Genomic DNA, 19,789 nt, shown 5'->3' with positions numbered 1-19,789 from the left:
TGGAGAACTTTATAAACAACCACTATGAAGGTTCTTTGTTTTGTTCATAGTGATGCTTTCTAAGGCCCACTTGACTTCACATTCCAAGATGTCTGGTTCTAGATGAGTGATCACACCGTTGTGATTATCTGGGTCGTGAAGATCCTTTTCGTACAGTTCTTCTGTATATTCTTGCCACCTCTTAATATCTTCTGCTTCTGTTAGGTCCATACCATTTCTGTCCTTTATCAAGCCCATCTTTGTATGAAATGTTCCCTTAATATTACCTTTATGGCAGAAAGTGAAGAGGAACTAAAAAGCCTCTTGATGAAAGTGAAAGAGGAGAGTGAAAAAGTTGGCTTAAAGCTCAACATTCAGAAAACAAAGATCATGGCATCCGGTCCCATCACTCCATGGGAAATAGAGGGAGAAACAGTGGAAACAGTGTCAGACTTTATTTTTTGGGCTCCCAAATCACTGCAGATGGTGATTGTAGCCATGAAATTAAAAGATGCTTACTCCTTGAAAGGAAAGTTATGACCAACCTAGATAGCATATTCAAAAGCAGAGACATTACTTTGCCGACTAAGGTCCGTCTAGTCAAGGCTATGGTTTTTCCAGTAGTCATGTATGGATGTGAGAGTTGGACTGTGAAGAAGGCAGAGCGCCGAAGAATTGATGCTTTTGAACTGTGGTGTTGGAGAAGACTCTTGAGAGTCCCTTGGACTGTAAGGAGATCCAACCAGTCCATTCTGAAGGAGATCAGCCCTGGGATTTCTTTGGAAGGAATGATGCTAAAGCGGAAACTCCAGTACTTTGGCCACCTCATGCGAAGAGTTGACTCACTGGAAAAAATTTTGATGCTGGGAGGGATTGGGGGCAGGAGAAGAAGGGGATGACAGAGGATGAGATGGCTGGATGGCATCACTGACTCGATGGACGCGAGTCTGAGTGAACTCCGGGAGTTGGTGATGGACAGGGAGGCTTGGCGTGCTGTGATTCATGGGGTTGCAAAGAGTCGGACACAACTGAGCGACTGAACTGAACTGAACTGATGGAAGTTCTTTAAAAAACTAAAAATAGAACGACCACATGATCCAGCAATTCCACTCCTGGGTATATATGTGGAAAAAATGAAAACTAATTAAAAAAGATACAGGCACCTCAATGTTCATAGAAGCATTATTTATAATAGTCCAGATGTGGGAGCAACCTAAGTGCCTGTCAACAGATAACTGACTTAGGAAGATGTGGAGTGTGTATATATTGTATGTTTATATATGGGCTCACACAACACACACACACACACACACACACACCACACACCACACACCACACACACACACACACACACACCACACACACCACACACACCACACACACCACACACACACACACACACACGTATACACAGGCTTCCCAGGTGGCGCTAGTGGTAAAGAACCCACCTGCCGATCAGAAGATGTGAGAGATGCTGGTTCTATCCCTCAGCCTCAGTACCTAGCTGACTGACTCTAGCACATCAGAGGAACAGAAACAAAAAACCATACATGGAAGTGGGTAGGAGAGGCTGAGACACAATCTCACCATAAACCCCATCCCCAGGCACAGTGATCCACAACCAGGAGGGAACTCAGCGCAACGCCCTCTCTCTCTCTGAGAAGCAAAGGATTTGGACCCCCACCTCTGGACCTCAGCGTTTAAGACTTCTACCTCAGTGACCAGCCCCCAAAACACCTAGTTCTGAAAGCCAATGGGGCTTATGTCCACAGACCCTAGGCAATCTAAGGCACAGCTCTTAACAGGCTTGTGGGGACTGACTGCAGTTAATGCCTAGAGCCCAGCGCACAGGTAAAAACCACCACCACCTGAAGATGGGCTCCTCTTTGGGAGGACAAACAGAAACCAATAGGGAGATAGGATCTGGTGCTGCTGATCAATGCGCCAGGCCAGGGAGCCAAGGAAAGCCTGCTTAAAAAGGACGACAGGGTCTTCTGTAAGGCAAGTAGCCAAACCAGTGTCCCTGAGGGAGTTCTTATCTCTGCAAAACCCACCCCAAATCTAAACAACTACCTAAACTTTCCCTACAGAAACGTGAAGAGCAAATTTTGGGCTATGACCCACACCTGACCACCTACTCTGCAAAACCAAAAAGTATCAGATGAAGGTTTTTGGGGCCCCAAAGTCAAACCAAGTGATCACCACACTGCCCCAAACATCCAGTATGAAGAAACACGAGGGGCATCCAGGAATAAGGGTTGCCCTAAAATTTCCTTACCAGAGGGCTTCACAGTAGCAAGCTGGTGGGGCCAGGGCCCAGGGCCCAGGGCCTTGTGCATAAACAGACAGAGTTGATAATGCACACTGCGGCTCCTTGCGGGCTAGTTAAAAGTCCCCTGAGGTCCCACCTCCTCAGTTTCTGTCGCTACTGCCCAGAAGCAGAGCGCACACACTGGGGTAAGAAACCAGTCTTTATCGTCACTGTACAGGCCCCTCCTAAAGATTAATGACACCTTCTTCCTAGTGGCTCAGACAGTAAAGAACTGGCCAGTAATGCAGAGACCCAGGTTGGATCCCTGGGTTGGGAAGATCCCCTGGAGACGTGTACGGCTATCAACTCCAGTATTCTTGCCTGGAGAATCCCATAGACAGAGAAGCCTGGTGGGCTACAGTCCATGGGGTCCCATAGAGTTGGACACGACTAACAATTTCACTGTCAACCTAAAGTATATCAGTCTGTGCAGACCTCTAATTTACTACTTGTGTAAGCAAGGATCACTAATGGGTGTGAGCTGCAGACACACAAGTCAGTCCACATTTCCAAAACTGTAAAGAAAAGTACAAAGCCTCACTCTGACTCAGGAGTCACGGCCCTTGGGGAACGGGGCACCAGGGAAGTGCTCCAACAACAGCTCCAGGGGCTACCTCCAGCCCTGGGCAGTTGTGCCTTTAGCTGTGACTCAGGAGGCTGGACAGGGGCAGAGCTTTGCGATCTACAACTACGCACCTTTCCTCCCCGCCTCGGGCGTTGGGGCAGGCTTCTCTTGCCCAGCAGATGGCACCGGGGAAGCGGGTTTCCTCTCAGTTTCCACCTCTTCCTCTTTATCCCGCTTCTGCTCCTTTCTCTCTTCAGGCGGTGGGGGCGAGGGCGGCCAGCCTCTGTCCCGGCCCTCCTTGCACGGCTCGCTGGGCTCCGGCTCGGGCTTCCCCACCCGGCGAGTCAGCAACTCCACCAAGTAGGGCCTGCTCACCTTGGAGAGCGGGGAGGGTGGTGGGGTCTGGCCTGCGGGCTTGGGAGCCAGGGCTGGCTTCTGGGCCAGGGGCAACCTGTTGGCCACCTTGTCCTGCTCCAGAGCCGGGGGCTGGCTGCCGGCCAGTGGGGGCCTGGGCTGGGCCGCAGGAGGAGAGAGGCTGGGAGGGCTTTCAGAGGAGTCCTTCCAGGGGGCTGGGGCTGGCTTCCTCTCTGCAGGGAGCAAGGGGCCAGGCTTGGGGGCTGCAGCCTCCATCTCTGGCTCTCCACGAGCGCTCCCTGGGGCCGACGGCGCCCCATCGATACTGTCCCCTGCGCTGCTGTGCCTTTTCTTCTTCTTCTGTTCTGTCTGTTGGTCGCAGTGGAAGCGCAGGGAGTAGTTGGTCCTTCTCAATTTTATTCCGAAAAGGGAAGCTTTATCCTCCCCACCTGGCGTCATGGATTCTGACTTTCCTGCTCCATCTGTGGTCTGGCCATCTGAAGTGGTCACGGGCTCCACCGGGGCCACTGCTTTCTGTGGAGGGTAAGGGAGGCCTGGGACGAGGAAAGATGGAAGGTCTTTGGCAAATTTGCACCCCTCTGTGGTGTCCGTTGGCTCCTGGTGCGCCCTGGGTTTCTCTGCATCTTTCAGGGCCTCTTTAGTATCAGCAGCAGGGGGCTGGGGCACGGCCTCTTCACTGGGTCCCGGCCCGGATCTTTTCCTGATGCTCTCCCCTTCCGTGCTGGGTCTGGAGCCCTCCCCGCCGCCATCAGAGAACTTTTGCCAGGCAGGTTTAATGGAGAATTTGGCATTTACGGGCGGGGTCCTCCGGAGGTTTCCACGGGAATCACACCGGCCCCTGGGCGTGTGCTCATCCCCAGCCCGAGACTGCTCTCTCTCACCACGCTGGTCACTCTCCGAGCTCTTTAGGATTCGGGATCGAATGGAAGCCCATTCAGCGAGCGCGGCTGTGCTGCTTGGAGACTCTGGTGGGGGCCTGGTCTTTGCACTGCCTGCCCGGGGTTCCCCCAGGGCTCGGGGTGGGTTTTCCAGGGCTGGGACATCCACCAGCTTCTTTTCTTCCGACAAGCCCAGGAGAGACTTGCACGCAGTGTCCTTGATCTGGCTCAGGTTGACAGCCGGGCCGCAGAGCTGGGCTCCGGTGACCAGGATGGCCGTGTGGGGGATGCTCAGGGTCGAGGGCAGGGCGTGGGAGGCTGGGCTGGCTTTGGGGGCCTTGGGCTCTTGGGGAGCTGAGGTGAGCCCCTCATCTTTCATGGGCTTCACCGGGCTCAGATTGACTTTGGGGAAAAGAATTTGTTTCCCTCCTGATGACACCTGGAAAGTGTACGGTCTGGGCATGGTCTGCCTCTCCTCCACCTCCTGCCATCTGAGTTCCTCCACCTTTCTGTCTGTTTCTGGAGTGGCAGCTTCCTTCTTCTCTCCTGGCGCCAGCATCTCTTCCACCTGGGCCTCTTGCTTCTGGGGAGGCTGCATGTTGGTTTCTTCCCTCATTTCCTGCCGTCCACAACCACGATCCCCAGGAACTTCCTCCGGCTTTCTGGGCTGCTCCCCCGATGTCTCAGTGGCCTCTTGGCTCTGCTTCACCCAAATACTCGGTTTCTCGGAGTTTTCTCTCAGCTTTCCAAGTTTTGGGTGATCTTGGTCTTCTGCTTTCTCTGCTAAGTCGCTCTGAAATGGGCTCCTCAAGCCGCTTTTGTAGTCCAGCTGCGGCTGATTCTCCTCTTCCACTCTCGGTGCTTCCTGAAGCTTCTTCTCCACTTCCTGCCTCTTCTTGGCCTCCAAGTCTTCTCTCTTCTTCAGTTCTTCCCTCTTCCTCACCTCCTCCTCCTCCCGCCATCTCTGGGCCTCCAGTTCCTCCTGCCTCCTGAGCTCCTCCTGCCTCCTGAGCTCCTCCTGCCTCCTGAGCTCCTCCTGCCTCCTGAGCTCCTCCTGCCTCCTGAGCTCCTCCTGCCTCCTGAGCTCCTCCATCCGTTTTTCCTCCTCCAGCTCCCGCTGCCTCTCCTCCTCTTCCAGCCGCTGCCTCTCGGCTGCCCTCCGCCCCTGCTCCTCCAGCTCCTCCAGTCTTCGGAGTTCCTCCAACTCTCTTTCCTCCTCCTCCTGTCGCAGGTTCTCGGCCTCCTGCCGGCTCTGAGCCTCCATCTCCTCCTGCACCAAACATCTCCCCAGGTGCTGCGCCTCTTCCTCCGGGCACACGGGCTCCTCGGCCTCTGGGAGGCCTCCCAGAGGTCCTCCTTCCTCTTCCTCCCTCTGCTCTGGGCCCTGGGAACCCGGCTCTTCCAGGCTCCGTGTCTCTTCTTCGCACTGCCTCTTCTTTGCCTCTAGCTGTATTTCTCTTTCCTCTCCCTCCTCTTCCTCCTCCTCCTCCTCCTCTTCCTCCAAGAGTTCCTGCCTTCTATTCTCCTCCCAAAGCCTCCGCTCCAGAGCCTGGAGCCTCTGCTCTTCCAGGCGTCGCCTCTCCGCAGCTTCGGCCTTCTGCCGTTTGCACTTGGCCTCAAGGTCCCGCCAGTATTCTTCCTGGCGTCGCTTCTCTTCCTCTGAGTCCCGCGGCTCCGGCTCTCCTTCATGCCAGATTGGCTTGTCTTCTCCAGGGTGTCCGTTCTGGTCCAGGGACAGCTGATGCAGAAGGCCACCGTGCTCGTTCTGTCGATCCTAACGTGGGTAAGGGAAACAGAATTAGCTTTCCCTGTGCCCAGGCCACCTTTATTTACAATCTCATTCACCGATGTGGGTGGCCCTCCTCATCGTGAAAGAGGGACCACGTTCCCACCACAGACACAGGTCACCGCAGGCAGGGAAGAACTTCAACCGTTGGGTTTCCTCTCTATATGTCATCCTCAAATTCTTTTTTCTTAATACACATGTGTAATCATAGGAAAACCAGTAGCCCAGCATTAGTAAGGTGAGGAAAAATAAGATGAGCATGTCATCAATGTCCCCTGAAACTTATGACTCAGAAGTCTAATCAAACTGAAGAACCTTTGACTCAGGCTATGGCAGAGGAAAGGGAGCCATCTGTCTGCTGCAAAGCAAAATGTCTGGAGCCCCTCGAGAAGGAGCCTCTCTCTCTGAGGTCTACCAGCCACTGATGGGGGGCAACAGGTCAGAAAGGGTGGTGGAAGGGAAATGGGCCCATTCACTCTTGTGCCAGCAACAGAGCCATATCCCCGACAGGGAGAGACCAAGTTCCTTCCATAGGCCCCTCACAGCACCACCCCACTAGGCAGCATCAGGATGTCTGCCAGGCCATACATACCCCGACAAGTCGCCTGTGCTTCCTTGACACCCTCTTGTTTTTTGGCTTAATGGACAGTTTGTGCTTGGCGGCACTGTTATCCAGTCGAGCGATGGCCAGGGGGATGGCATCCAGGTTGACACTTTCGATGGTGCCAGCAGAAGAAAGGTGCCTCTTGGGCCGGGACGGTTTAACTGGAGCAACCTGCAGTGGAGATTGAAAATACGAAGTCAGTCCAGCTGAGAGAAGAGCTTGCAGGGAATCTAGCATGGCGGCCCTTGTTAGAGTTTGCTCCTGGCCCAGCCTGGCCCAGGAGATGCTGCCAAGCGCAGGGGCTTCATGGGCATAGTGAAGTGAGCACTGCTTTTGGAACCAAAAGACACTGAGCGTTTGTTTCACCAGTGATATCCGTATTAACTGGTAAAGGCCATTTAATCTCTCAGGGACTAATTTTCCTACTGTGAATGATATGTGGGTTAGATTAGATCGGGGGTCAGTAAGACATAGTCAGGGGTCCTGTCTGGGTAAAGTCTTGCTGGTACACAGCAACACCATTGCCTGTGGCTGCTTTTGTACTACAAAGGAAGAGCAGAACAAAGGAGAGTCTGGTAGTTGCAACTTTATGGCCACAGGGCCTAAAATTAGCAGTAGTTTGCTAAGCCCTGGACAAGCTCATCGCTATGCTAAGAACATTGTAACTCTGAGCGCCTTCCGTTGCCACAGACGTGTACACGCCTCAGCTCTTACTTTAGAGGGGACGTACAGGGACAGGGGAGCCTGGTGGGCTGCCGTCTATGGGGTAACACAGAGTCGGACACGACTGAAGTGACTTAGCATAGCATAGCATCTTTTTTTTCACCTTTGTGTCAATCCTCTTTATGCCCAAGTAGCAAATCTCACTTGTTAAGTGGTCAATAAATATTTATTGAGAGAAGGAACAATAAGTCCTCCACCTAGGTCATCAGATGTGTTATCGGCAAAAACGCTCTGGCACAATCACACCAGAGTCGCGGGGCACTGGTGCACTGAAAGGGAAAAGGAGGAGGCCCCCAGGTGAGAACGTGAAGGGCAGTTCTTCAAAGGATGAACGGCAGAACCGCTTGCAGCTCTGTTAACACAGGTATGGTCACTTAAAAACCACAACCTGAGACCAATCGTAAACATTTACGTAGGTCAGAGAGACCCAGGCTCAGAAGCCAGGCTGAGCCAAAACCAGGCCCGTAACTTCAGAGAATTCACAGGCAGGCAGGGAGGCAAGGGCTCCTGGCCACAGCGGGCAGCAGGGGGCGCGCACGGCCCTACGTTTCTCCTCCGCAGCATCCGTGGAGGCCAGGGTTCACCTGTTTGACTGTTTGTGCTGTTAAGTGCAAAGTCGGTGGGTTTAGCCAATGGCTTTGTTTTTTGCAATTACCCTTCATATTTATGCACAAAGATAAAAGACATAGCTAGCTCCAAGAGCAAAGTAAATGCTCAGTAAATAATAATTTATTACAAGAAGCATGGAAGTAAGGAAAAATAATTCCAGTCATTGGTCTCCTAAGACTTTATTTATTTATGGTTATCTTTATGATAGGTGTCAAATTCTAAACCTCTGTTGAAGAGACAGGAATTAAACATTTCTATCCCCTAATGAATGCATGAATAAAGGGAGTTAGAGACAAATGTGATAGACCGAAGACACAGATGAAGCATTTGAAGCTGAGATTTAAATGCAGTGTTTCATGTCTCGTTATTCAGGCTGGGCCTCTGCATCTGGGTGGTGGGACTGTCTTGAGCCACCCCCTGACCTGGGGATACTCCCCTGTTGAAGAGATGCCCGTGATCGCCACAGGGCTCCTTAGGCAATATCCCAGGTTTCAGTGGAATGCAGAAAAGTTAAAAACCAGAAATACACATAAATGAAGAAATGCTATGATCTTTCCTGGGCATCTATAAATAGGAGGAGGGGCTTCCCAGGTGGCTCATTGGTAAAGAATCGCCTGCCACTGCAGGAGACGTGGATTCCATCCCCTGGCTGGGAAGATCCCCGAGAGGAGGAAATGGCAACCCCCTCCAGCATTCTTTCCTAGGAAATCTCATGGACAGAGGAGCCTGGCGGACTACAGCCCATGGGCTCGCAAGAGTTGGACACGACTTGGAGAAGGAAATGGCAACCCACTACAGTACTACTGCCTGGAAAATCCCATGGATGGAGGAGCCTGGTAGGCTACAGTCCATGGGGTCGCAAAGAGTCGGACACGACTGAGCGACTTCACTTTCACTTTAGCTACTAAACAACACCAAATAGAAGGATACTCTTTTCCTTACAGACTCTTCACCTTCAGGTATTCTTGAATGTCTTTTTCAATGGCTTACCCGTGTCTTGAAGTATTAATACATGATGTTTTTAGGAAAACTACCGACATCTGAGACTCCAAACAGACTTGGTGAGAGCGTGGCAGTTTTTCAGAGCAGGGTTTAGTTCCAGCCATTGCATCGCCATGGAAACAGATGCCAACATCTACCACTGGTTGCATTTTGAAGGGATTTAAAGTAATAGATGAAGGCAGCATTTATGAATGGAAAAATGAGGCAGCAGCTCACCCAACAAAAAGAAAAACAGAAGTTAAAGAGTAAGGAAGCGACAAACACAAGTTCAAATCACGTTACCTTCTCTTCCATCTCACTTCTGGCTCCGGGCAGATTCAGAGGACTTGGAGAACTTGGCGTCTCACTGGACTGGAACGGCAGAGAGAGTGCTCAAGTCAAACGGAGCACAGGAAGTCCTGGGCAAATGCAGCCAGCATCTGTGCGGAGGGCCACCCCCTCCCTGAGCAGAGAGCGCTGGCAGGTTCACGGTGGAGACTCTGCTGTGTCCAGATTCCACCAGGGCTCCGGAGGCTCAGTATTCACTCTCCTCTCCCTAGAGTTCAACTCATTCCCCATCTGGGTGGGCTCCAGCCTCAGTCCCTGATGTGTTTCCCCACTGCTGAGAGAATCGGGGACTGCCCTGTCGCCAGCCAGGCAGAACTCTGACCTCACAGCTTTCAGCCTCGCTGGCTGCCTTCCACCCCCTTCACCTGCCAGACCTCTTCTCCATGAGAAAGAAAGGGGGCCCTTCCAGTGGCACACACAGGCCTGGGCTGAGGAGGTAGGTGACCAGAGGAGGCGAGAAAACTCTGGAGGAAGGGAGGGAGGGAGAGAGGAAAAGAGGAAAAGGAGGAAGAAAAAGGCTAACAATTCACATCCCAGTCACCTTGCAGGTCCTGGGTACATGCATATCACGTCACGTGCGCCAGGTATACCTTCTGCCTCCTGTCACCTGAGTTTACAAAAGGGTCTCATTGCCCCTTCCGGATCCAGAACATCATCTTGCCCTACCTCAGCCCATTTTCTGCACCACGTTTAGAAGCATCTTTAGAAAACATAAGTCAGATTGTATCACTGCCCTGCTGAAAACTACTCAGAGGGGAACTTCCCTGGCGGTCCAGTGGTTAAGACTACACACTTTGAATGCGGGGGCGCGAGGGTTCAATCCCTGGTCAGGGAACTAAGATTCTACATGCCTCATGGCACGGTCAAAAAGGAAAATAAGATACTAAGGTAAAAATAATAAAAAATAAATTCAAAAATTTCTCAGCAGTTTCCAATCACTTTCCAAACAATTCGCCCCTTCTCCCGTGGTCTAAATGACCCAGTGTCTACACTGTGATCCACAGCCACCCTTCGCCCTCATCCACACTAGCCTGCTTTCTGTGCCTCCTTCAGGACACACTGAGTTCCGTCTCTGGGTGTCCGTACTTGTTCTTCCTTGCGCCAAGAACACCCTCCACGCCTTCTCACGCCATCTGACTTCCTTATCTAAAGAAGCAAAGCCCTCTCCAACCACATTGCTCACTTTTGTGTCACCGTTTCATTTTCTAGGCAGCATTTTTATTAATCCGAAATTATGATACCTATTTGCTGAGTTGCTTGTTGTGTGACACTCCATTAGAATGTAAACTGCACTAAGGCAGTCCTGTGTTTACACTGTGATCCCTCAGCTGAGCACCTACTGAATGAACAACCCACCTTGTCCCCCAGACCACTGTGCCCTGTGCTTATCAGATCTTCAGTGACAGGGAAGATAGTTGCTCTGGTCCATAGGAATCCCTGAATCAAGGCCAATGGCTAATGTTCCTGCCCAGCACTCAAGAGACTGGAGATGAGGACTGTTGGATCAGCCAAGAGAGAGGGGCCCTCCCTGTGCCTGCTTCACCTACCACCCATAGGCATGGGCATCAGGAGGCATCAGGGCTGGGCCCAGGCAGAGACAGACAACAAAGGAGATTGTCGTCTTTTATCTCCTTCCTTCTTTTGCTCTACAACTTGGAGAGCACTTATCTTTCTTACTATTCTTACGATGCATTAGCTGATAATAAGTATGACTTTTTCCAGGGGCACTTTAGTAACACCCAACATCATTTCAGGCACCATGGTAGGCATAGCACAGAGAATGCTTTCTTGTAAGCATGGGAAGACTGAGCCTCAGCTAAGAACCGCCTATCTACCTACCAGTAGGACTGTTTCTCCTTTTCCCATAAGAGGCCCGAAGGCACTCCTGCTGCTGCTGCTAAGTCGCTTCAGTCGTGTCCGACTCTGTGCGACCCCATAGACGGCAGCCCACCAGGCTCCCCCATCCCTGGGATTCTCCAGGCAAGAACACTGGAGTGGGCTGCCATTTCCTTCTCCAATGCATGAAAGTGAAGTCACTCAGTCGTGTCCAACTCTTAGCGACCCCATGGACTTCAGCCTAACAGGCTCCTCCATCCATGGGATTTTCCAGGCAAGAGTACTGGAGTGGGGTGCCATTGCCTTGCTGCTAAAGGGACTTTTATTTCAGGATCTGCTCAGAGTGTCTCTTTCAAAGTGTCAAAAGAACAGACTTCTCTGGGGGTACAGTGTATAGGAATCTGCCCACCAATACAGGGGACATGAGTTTGATCCCTGCTCTGGGAAGATCCCATATGCTGTGGCCTAAGCCGGTACACCGCAACCACTGAGTCCGAGCCTTAGTGCCCACAATCCACAACTACTGAGCCTTCGTGCTGCAAGTACTGAAGACTGTGTGCCTACAGCCCATGCTCCACAACAAGAGAAGCCACCACAGTGAGAGGCCCTCGCACTGCAACGAAGAGTAGCCCCTGCTCGCCACTATTAGAGAAAGCCCATGCATGGCAACAAAGACCTAGCACAACCATAACTAAACTTAAAAAAAAAGAGAGAGAGACAAAATTTAGATAGGATAGTGCTGGATCAATGTGACTTTCCACACTAAGTAAACTTCAAGCTGGTCGGTTTGAATATTCTATGCTTGTGCAGCACCTACTTCATTCTTTCCTCATTTCAAGTCAGTCCAGTTCCACAAGTAATTATTCAGAGCTCCTAAGCAGGCAGTGATGCTATCCTGGGCATACAGATGTGTAAGATCCAGTCTGTCCTCAAGGAGCTCAACAGTTTGGAGATGGAGAACAAACAGTTATATGGTCACAGATGCAGAGCAGACACGTAAGAAACACTCAGGATGCACACTGACGGCAGAGAGGGGACAGTGCAGCTCGGGGGTGAGGGCAGCCCGAGTCTCCAAAGAGTTAAGCGGAAGACTCTGGGAAGAGGGGGTGCAAAGGGCGCGTCTCCCTCACCTCCCCCTCTTCCCGGCTGGCCCCCCTGCAGCTCAAGGGGTAATGGAGGTGCTGGGCTACTCATCAGGAAAGCTTCTTCCACCTTACTCCCCACCCTGCAGACCCCGGGGTTACTGACGCCCCCTCCCACTGCCCAGCCTCCTCCCGGCCTTGTGAGCAATCAAGTCATTCCCTGGAGGAGCTTTACTTTGTTCTCGGTGTCTGAGAGGATGAGGTCTTGCTGAGTCACAACTTCCACAGGACTGGTGAGGAATGGGTCCTCTTCGAAGCGAGCCTCGCCACTGTCTGCCTTCTTCATGGGAATGGCGTTGGGTGGTGGCTGCCCAAACTTGATGTTCTTGCCCAACTGTCGCTGGAGAGAAACAAAAGGAGGACGTTCTGAAGCGGTGAAGCAGTTCACAATAACCACGGTCAGGTTCCCCAGCATAGCTAGCAGGCACTGAGGCATATTCTCTACATGACTGGTTTCTAGACCAGACACCAAGCCAGAAAGCCCTGATGCAGTCCTGTAATTACTGAGTCTCCTTCCCAGTATTTCTTTTTTTTTTTCCCACCTTCGAGCCATGAGCCTTTTCATCCAGTCACCTCTTTCATGGAGATGCCAACATTTCCAAGGGGGGTAGAGAGATCATATTTCTGATCAAAAAAGCTGGGTATGACAGAAATTTTTTTATTTTTGTCAAAAAATCAAAAGTCTTTCAAAGGCACAAAAGTACTTGAAAGGTACAAAAATTATATAGAAAATAGTTTCATGAGCTGCAAGAACCACTGCGGGAAATCAAGACTGTTGTGGCTGCACAAACAAAGGAACCCTCCAGCCCCTTTTGGACACATTCCCCTTGAATATTTATTTCATCTACCTTCTTCACCAGCCCCTAACTTGAACTTCCTATTTGGGTTACAGTGGGTACCACGGCCAGAGGGAAGAAGGCCCAGGCCAGTAAGTCTTTCCATGATTGATGCTAAACACACAGAAAAGATGAAAGCAATCTTGTTCTGCCACTAGGATGTCCTCTTTGCCTTGCCGCAGCTACCCGCTGTGACCCACAGGCCAGAAGGAACACAGTGGGGTCAGAGAAGGAGGCTGGAGTAAGGGCCAGAGAGAGACTGATCGCTGGTGGGAGGGAGCTGAATGGACGGTGGCAGGAGGGTAAGGACAGAAATTAGGAAGAAAAATAGTATTTAGAATTAAAGACAAACTGGATTAAAAAGGGAATTATTTTAAAATATATAAACACAATAGTTTTAAATATAAGGCAAAATATTTAATGGGCTTGATAAATTAGATATAAAATATTTAATAGAAAATGAATGACATTGAGGAAGAAAAAGAGGTAAGCTGTGGTCATCTGAAAGAAGACTGTAATGAATCGAATATATTGTAGAAATTACTGCCTTTATCTACATCGGGGATTCTCAAGCTTGGCACGATTGACATTTGAGGCCAGATAATTCTTTGTTGTGGGGAGCTCTCCTGCACATCATAGGATGTTTAGCATCACCCCTCACCAGACAATACCAGCAACCCGTTCACTTCGGTCTGGACAACCAAAAAAATGCCTCCAGGTGTTGTCCAATGTCCCCTCGTGGGGAAGATCGCCTCTGGCTGAGAACTACTGCTCTACACCTAGGTCTTTTAGGATTCAAAAGAAAAAAAAAAAAAAAAACCAGAATACATCATCTGATCTTTATCTTTAATGTGGCTAATATTTAATCCCACAAAGCTGCAAAAAGCCTTAGCAATCACATTATCTGAACCCCTCGTTTTACAAAAAAAAGTCAAGGTCCAATGACTGGCCCAAGCTTATGGAATGAATGAGTGGTACCAAAGGGACCTGAATCCATATCTTCTAAAACATATTCAGTGCTGTTTTCATTGTGCTCCACTGGTTCTCATAAATTTACACTGCACTTCCCTCCTCTTACTGGGATAGAAAGAGAGGATCCGGCATTTTTACCACCTTACTGAAGGTGGCCTCCCTTGAGGAAAATGCCCCTTCTCTCTCTGAACTCAAGAGTATCAAATCCACCTTCACCCAACTCCCCCTCAGCTTTACATGGCGGATGGTGAAATTGCAGAGACATGAAAGAGATGAGCCCCAGGTCCCCTCCCCACACCCCGGGCACCCCAGCATGCCAAGTCAGGGGCACAGAGAGACAAGGACTCGGATTCGATCTGCTGTATCTCAGCCTGAACCCGGCTCCCCCTGACACCACGGGGAGGGAACACACATCCAAAGCCCAAGTTCAGCCAGTGAAGTACAGCTTGAACAGCCTAAAGGGGTTTCAGGGAGGAGAAGGCTGCAATAGGGTGTCTTCTAAAATGAGTTTAGCAGGAAGCGGCAGTTAGTGTCTACTCTAAGCAGATCAATAAGCAGGCACAGTTAGAACAGCCGATGGTGTTAGACAAGAGGACATGGTGTAACAAAGCCACAGGCCCTGTGGCACTCTTGCTGCCCTGTGGGAGATGCATGGGGGCCTGGGCAGGAAGGGCAGGAAGAGCTCCCGCATCCTAGTCACAGTCTGCGCAGGGGCTCCCTCTGCAACTCCCAGCCCAGCCTTTGGTTGACCAGTTATCTCTTCTCTAAGTGTGCTGGTAAAGAGCTAAAAACTTTTATCCAATCACCCTAGAATGAGACCTCCTGTGTCAGGGTCTGCCATTTACCAATGTTCTTGAATATCTAAAATGAGGGTATTACTTCTACTCAGAATGGAAAGAATAATTCTTTAATGAGTTCCCAAGGAGACTAAGCTTAATACATTAATGCTCTTTCTTTAGGATTTTGGCCACCATCACAAAAAGAATGAATGTGCTGATTTTTCTGTTTGTTTTTGTTAGAGTCCTTTTTAGAACATGGATGTCAAGTTCACATTACTTATATTGAAATAAACTCCAAAGATGGGATGGTTATCGTGGCTACCAAAGGAAAATGAAAGAGAAAATGGGAAAAATATTAGATGTGATAAGAACAGGTGAAATAAGGTACGCGGGACAAAGCTGGGGAAATGGAGAGCATGACGTTAAGAAACAAAGTTGAGAGTTAAAGTGGAAAATTGAGAGGAGGGTGAAGGGGGCAGACAGGAGGCCCAGGGAGGAGAATCTGCAGCCCTGATGGCAGGTACAACAGCTGATGGGGGCAGGATGGAGGAGATTGGAAAGGAGGGAGAGGGAGAGGGAGGGAATGAGAATGTGTGTGTATCTGAGGGTTGATTTATGCCACGGATACGTTCATCCTGGCACAAGAAACACAATGCTGTTGCCTTTGAGAATGACAATGAGCATCTCCATAAAGCAGCTGATTTAAAATTCCTCCGGAGAAACCAAATTCAGGCTGCTGGTTAGGGAGCTTGGGAGGAGGGCGAGGGAAGGAGGAGGGGAGGACCCAGGTCATGCAAAAAGTGACGGCCACCATCCAGGGACAGGAAGGCAGCCTCTCTGTCCAGACAAAGGCCTGTCCTCGCAGACACACCCTGCAGTGGTCACAGGCCAGGGCAGGGCTGCAGGGCCAAGGCCATGGTGACTGAGCCCCAGGCTCTCAAGGGCAAGGCTCTTGTACCTGATCTGTGGTTCCCGCTCCAAATCTTTCCCTCAGCTGACTCAGAGGGGACGGGGCTGCTGGACACTTCGTCTGATTTATTGACAACTAAAAGATGACTGTCCAAACCTATCTGCCATCTCAGATGTCGAATGAATTGAATACAGGGATAAATATGGCTTTTTGGTGACTTTTTTTCTGCCCACTACTCAGGCATTGTCCTGGGAAGAACTGTGACACAAGCAGTCACTCAAAACCAGACCATTAAGATGAGCTTGCCCTTAAGCTTCCAGGGAAATAAACTATTACCACTCCTTCCATCTATAGACAGATGTATTTTAATAGATATGTATATTTTTACATGTCCACTGAGATAATAACCGGAGGGGAGAGTGGAACCTCTGTGCCTAAACTGAGTCCGTGTTACTTATGGCAATGAATGGAGTTACTGTTAGACTGGAATGTGAGCTAAAGGGGCGATATTTTATTCATTCAAATTTGGCCATTTGGCTGTAAAATGGAATGCTGGAGAATGATATTATAGGAATGCACATCTATATTTATGAGGCTCTTTTCCTATGGTGTAGAAATTCCAAGCACATCATATTCTGTAGCTCTCACACTGCCAATTTAGATTTCCCCAGATTTTTCATAGCCATCCTTCATGCTACGACTATAAGAACAAGGCAGAGAGAAAATAAAATTGCTGTCTTCTCGAGCGAACTCCAGATACTCCCATAGTTAAAATGAATTTAAGAGAATGAGCAAAATCAAACACACACAGATTTAAAGACATCTGCTCTGTGCAGAAGTGGTGAAGAGCAGGTATTTATTCTTTGTGTCCTTGACAGCTGCATGAGGTGCTCAAATCCTCAAAGGTAAGACACTTTGGCATTTTAAAGTGAAATCCAGCCCGGCAGGAGACAGCAGCTACTGAAGACAGAGGTTCTTCCTCCTGAGCTAAACAGTCCATGGACTAATAGACTGAGCCTTTTCTGACAAAGCTCTGGTATTATTCTAAAAATCACCTGCGGGCTTGGTCTGTGATATTCCTGATTCCTATCATCAGTAGGTGCATACATACTTCACAGCCTGGTTTGCTCTGAAATAAATAGGCACCTCCCTGATATGTGCTCGGGGAACATCAAGGTCACTGTAGTCCAATGCATTGCAGTGCAAAGCTTACAAAGCCACTCCGTGCTCTAGCAGATGAACAGTGATTTTCCATAAATGGCAGATTTTAAGAACTGGAGGGGCTCTTCAGATCAGCCATCACATGCATCTTCTTTGTTTTTCAGATGAGGAATATGAGGGTCAGAGAGCTTTAATGATTTGCCCTGAGGCCACAAAGCCGGGTGATGGCAGAGGCCTGTCAGGCATTTTTTTATTTCACTTACTGGCCACAGAACAACTGACTGTTATGTATAGGGTCCTTAAAAAGGACACTACTGTTATTTCTGTCCTTTATAACCATCCTGTATATTCAAATCTGTTCTATGCACATGCATTATCTTTATACTCAGGGAAAAAAAGGCAATTTTTCTTCTAAAGGTTCAATCGCGTGCTACAGAAATTTTGGCAGGTGGTAGATTCACACTGTTCAGGAAAGAGTAGGCTTATTTATGCTCTATTCAATCATTCTGTGCTCAGCGGACGGATACTAACCATCACTGGTACAACCTAGGACAGTTCTGGCTGAGATGACTACATGTGGACACTAGGGGGCAACCTTTCCAAACGCAGTCATTACAGGCGCAGCTCTGGTTTCCATGGGCTGGAAAGTTTCTTGAGCCAGAAAAAAAACAAACACTTTTGTTTTGTTTTTAAATGGCATTCCAGTAGAAATCTCATTTCAAAAGAATGTCTTAATAATGGTGGCAAATTAGCTTGCTAGGACATTTACTGTCAATAGGTGTTATCCACTACTTCTCTCTTTTTAAAATAAACATACATACATACACAAAGACAACTCCAGACATAAAAAACATACATGCGTCTGACATAAATAAACACCCTCATTCCATGCTGGAGTCTACGAAGGGGTGGTCTTTTATGCTGCTTACTAAGCATCAATACCAGCATAACGTTTTTATGGAAAAATGCAAAGCATTCATGCAAGTTAATAAGTTAACTACTATTTCTATGACTTACCAGGAACATACTGCTTAGTCGACTGAAAAATAAAGCACAGTCTTTTGGGGGTGATACAGTGATATCTTATGGCACTCTAAAAATCACATTTGCTATGATAAGGGTCCCCATTTCCCTCCTTGAAAAGCAGAAGTCTCTTATTATATTGTTTCAAAACATAGCATTAGAGCTGTAAGGAAGCTTATGCATATCCATGCAGCGGAAGCAAAATTAGGCAGACCTCCTGTGAGTACATGTCATCCAGAGGAGAGCGTTCAATTAGACAGCTATTCTGTTTCCCGCACATTTCTCCTCCTGCATTAACAGAACTGTTGCTTCGGAGAAGTTAGTTGTTTGACATTTTATTAATTATGAAATCAGATTCTTTAAACTTAGGCCTTACGTCATTAACACAAACAACAGGCATTCACATATTTCTACGGAGTTTCTACATTTTCAATATTGCAGAATTATCTATTTTTTACAACTCCAAATCCACTTCATGGAGTGGTGCTGGCATGTGGTGTGGTGTAACACAGGTGCTACCGTTTAAGACAACAGACTATTACCTAATCTTTAAAGAACTCCTTGAAAGCCCTTGTGAAATACAGTTGGTTTGTAGACCGAGACCTGCAGGTCACTCCCCTTAGAAAGGGAATATTATGAGGGTTCATTGCTTCTTAGGAATAATATCCAGGAGCCAGAAACTTCAAGAAGGAAAGGTGAGGGGGGAGAGGTTAAGGTTTTCTTCGGCCATCACTGCCCTTTCCTCTTCTCCAACTGAAGAGAAGCGACTAAGGCTAACTTTCCTTTCTGAGTCCATAAAATCTGTAGCAGTACGGCCAGCAAGAACCAAGAATGGGAGCTAGTCAAGACGTGCTGGAATCTGAAGGAAGTGCCTAGGTTAGTTCTGAGGGCAGGACTATGGCCTTGGGCAGTGACCTGGTAGGTATAAAGATCTAGGCAAGTCTGGGTGTGGTTCCAGGGTGTTGGCTATTTCCCAGTTGCCATATGCTATATTTAGCTGAGTACATGTGGAATATGTAACCAAACACAGGTCACAAAATACATAGCTTAATATTCAGTAGAAACAAGAATATTTCAAGCAAGTAGAAAACTCTGAGTACCGTGCTTCATCATGTCAATAGCTACTCAAGCCAGCTGTCTCCTTTATTATTTTTTTGCTTGGTTCATTCATTAATTTGTTCATTCACTGTTGCAGACTTACAAACAGATGGAAACCAGCACACCAGAGTCCCCTGTACACAGTCTGGATCGCCTCCAAGCAGCCCAAGCTCAGAGAAGTGCTTGCTTAGGCACTTCTGCCGGGTGAGTGAGTTCTACTGAGCACTCGGGCAAACCTACGTTGTCGGATCCCAGGGGTCTTCGCTGCCCTTGCTTTTCCTGGATTTCCCATTATTTCAATCTCATTTGGTGAAGAATTATTTTATCTTCATTATTAAAGGAGTTACCACCTGAATCAGTTTTATGGAGGAAAAGTGCCCACCTCTGCAGCGCAAACAGGAGGGATGCGGAAGAGCTTCACAGATTCCCTCTGGGACAGGGTGGCTCGGGGAAGCCAGGGTCAGAAACACAACAGAACCCGTGACAGCCATTCACTGTCCAAGTACAGAGACTCAGAGAGGGTGAGCCTGCTGTGCATGCCTTCAGCTGACTGTGAACCCTGTGCTCAGGGATTATGGCCAACACTCAGTGGTAAGGAGTGCTCTCCTCGCACCCAACTTCTGCAGCTTCTCTAGGGTATCTGTCTTCATTAAGTCCAGTTAAAAACGAGGGACCAACTTAAGAGAAAAGGAGAGGGGGTGTTCTGAAGGTGGGTACAACATGACAGTGTACCTCTCACGGGTGCACAGAAGCTTCCAGAGAACTAAGCCAGGTTTGAGAAAGCAAACATTCTCACCGGGAGTTACCCCTGGACTTCCCAATCCATGACTCAAGGCCAAGCCAGGGACCTTTCCCACTTCCCTCCATGGCCGC

General features: G+C 49.0%; 1 protein-coding gene across 2 annotated transcripts in view; it reads right to left on the bottom strand.

Moving 5' to 3' along the window:
• KIAA1211 (KIAA1211 ortholog) overlaps positions 1–19,789 on the bottom strand; it is a 293,290-nt gene that overhangs the window by 14,412 nt on the left and 259,089 nt on the right. The window contains exons 2-6 of one of the 2 annotated variants that reach the window (XM_018049482.1): positions 17,813–17,834; positions 12,313–12,477; positions 9,115–9,183; positions 6,487–6,669; positions 2,987–5,882 (exon numbers count right to left, since the gene is read on the bottom strand). In XM_018049482.1, coding sequence (XP_017904971.1) covers positions 2,987–5,882; positions 6,487–6,669; positions 9,115–9,183; positions 12,313–12,477; positions 17,813–17,821 — 3,322 coding nt within the window. In that variant the 5' untranslated portion in view covers positions 17,822–17,834. The remainder of the gene's footprint in view (positions 1–2,986; positions 5,883–6,486; positions 6,670–9,114; positions 9,184–12,312; positions 12,478–17,812; positions 17,835–19,789) is intronic. The other variant, XM_018049481.1, reaches the window with a different exon arrangement.

This window comes from Capra hircus, chromosome 6, assembly GCF_001704415.2.
Source record: "Capra hircus breed San Clemente chromosome 6, ASM170441v1, whole genome shotgun sequence".
NCBI lineage: Eukaryota > Metazoa > Chordata > Mammalia > Artiodactyla > Bovidae > Capra > Capra hircus.
This window is presented reverse-complemented; position numbering and strand designations above follow the sequence as displayed.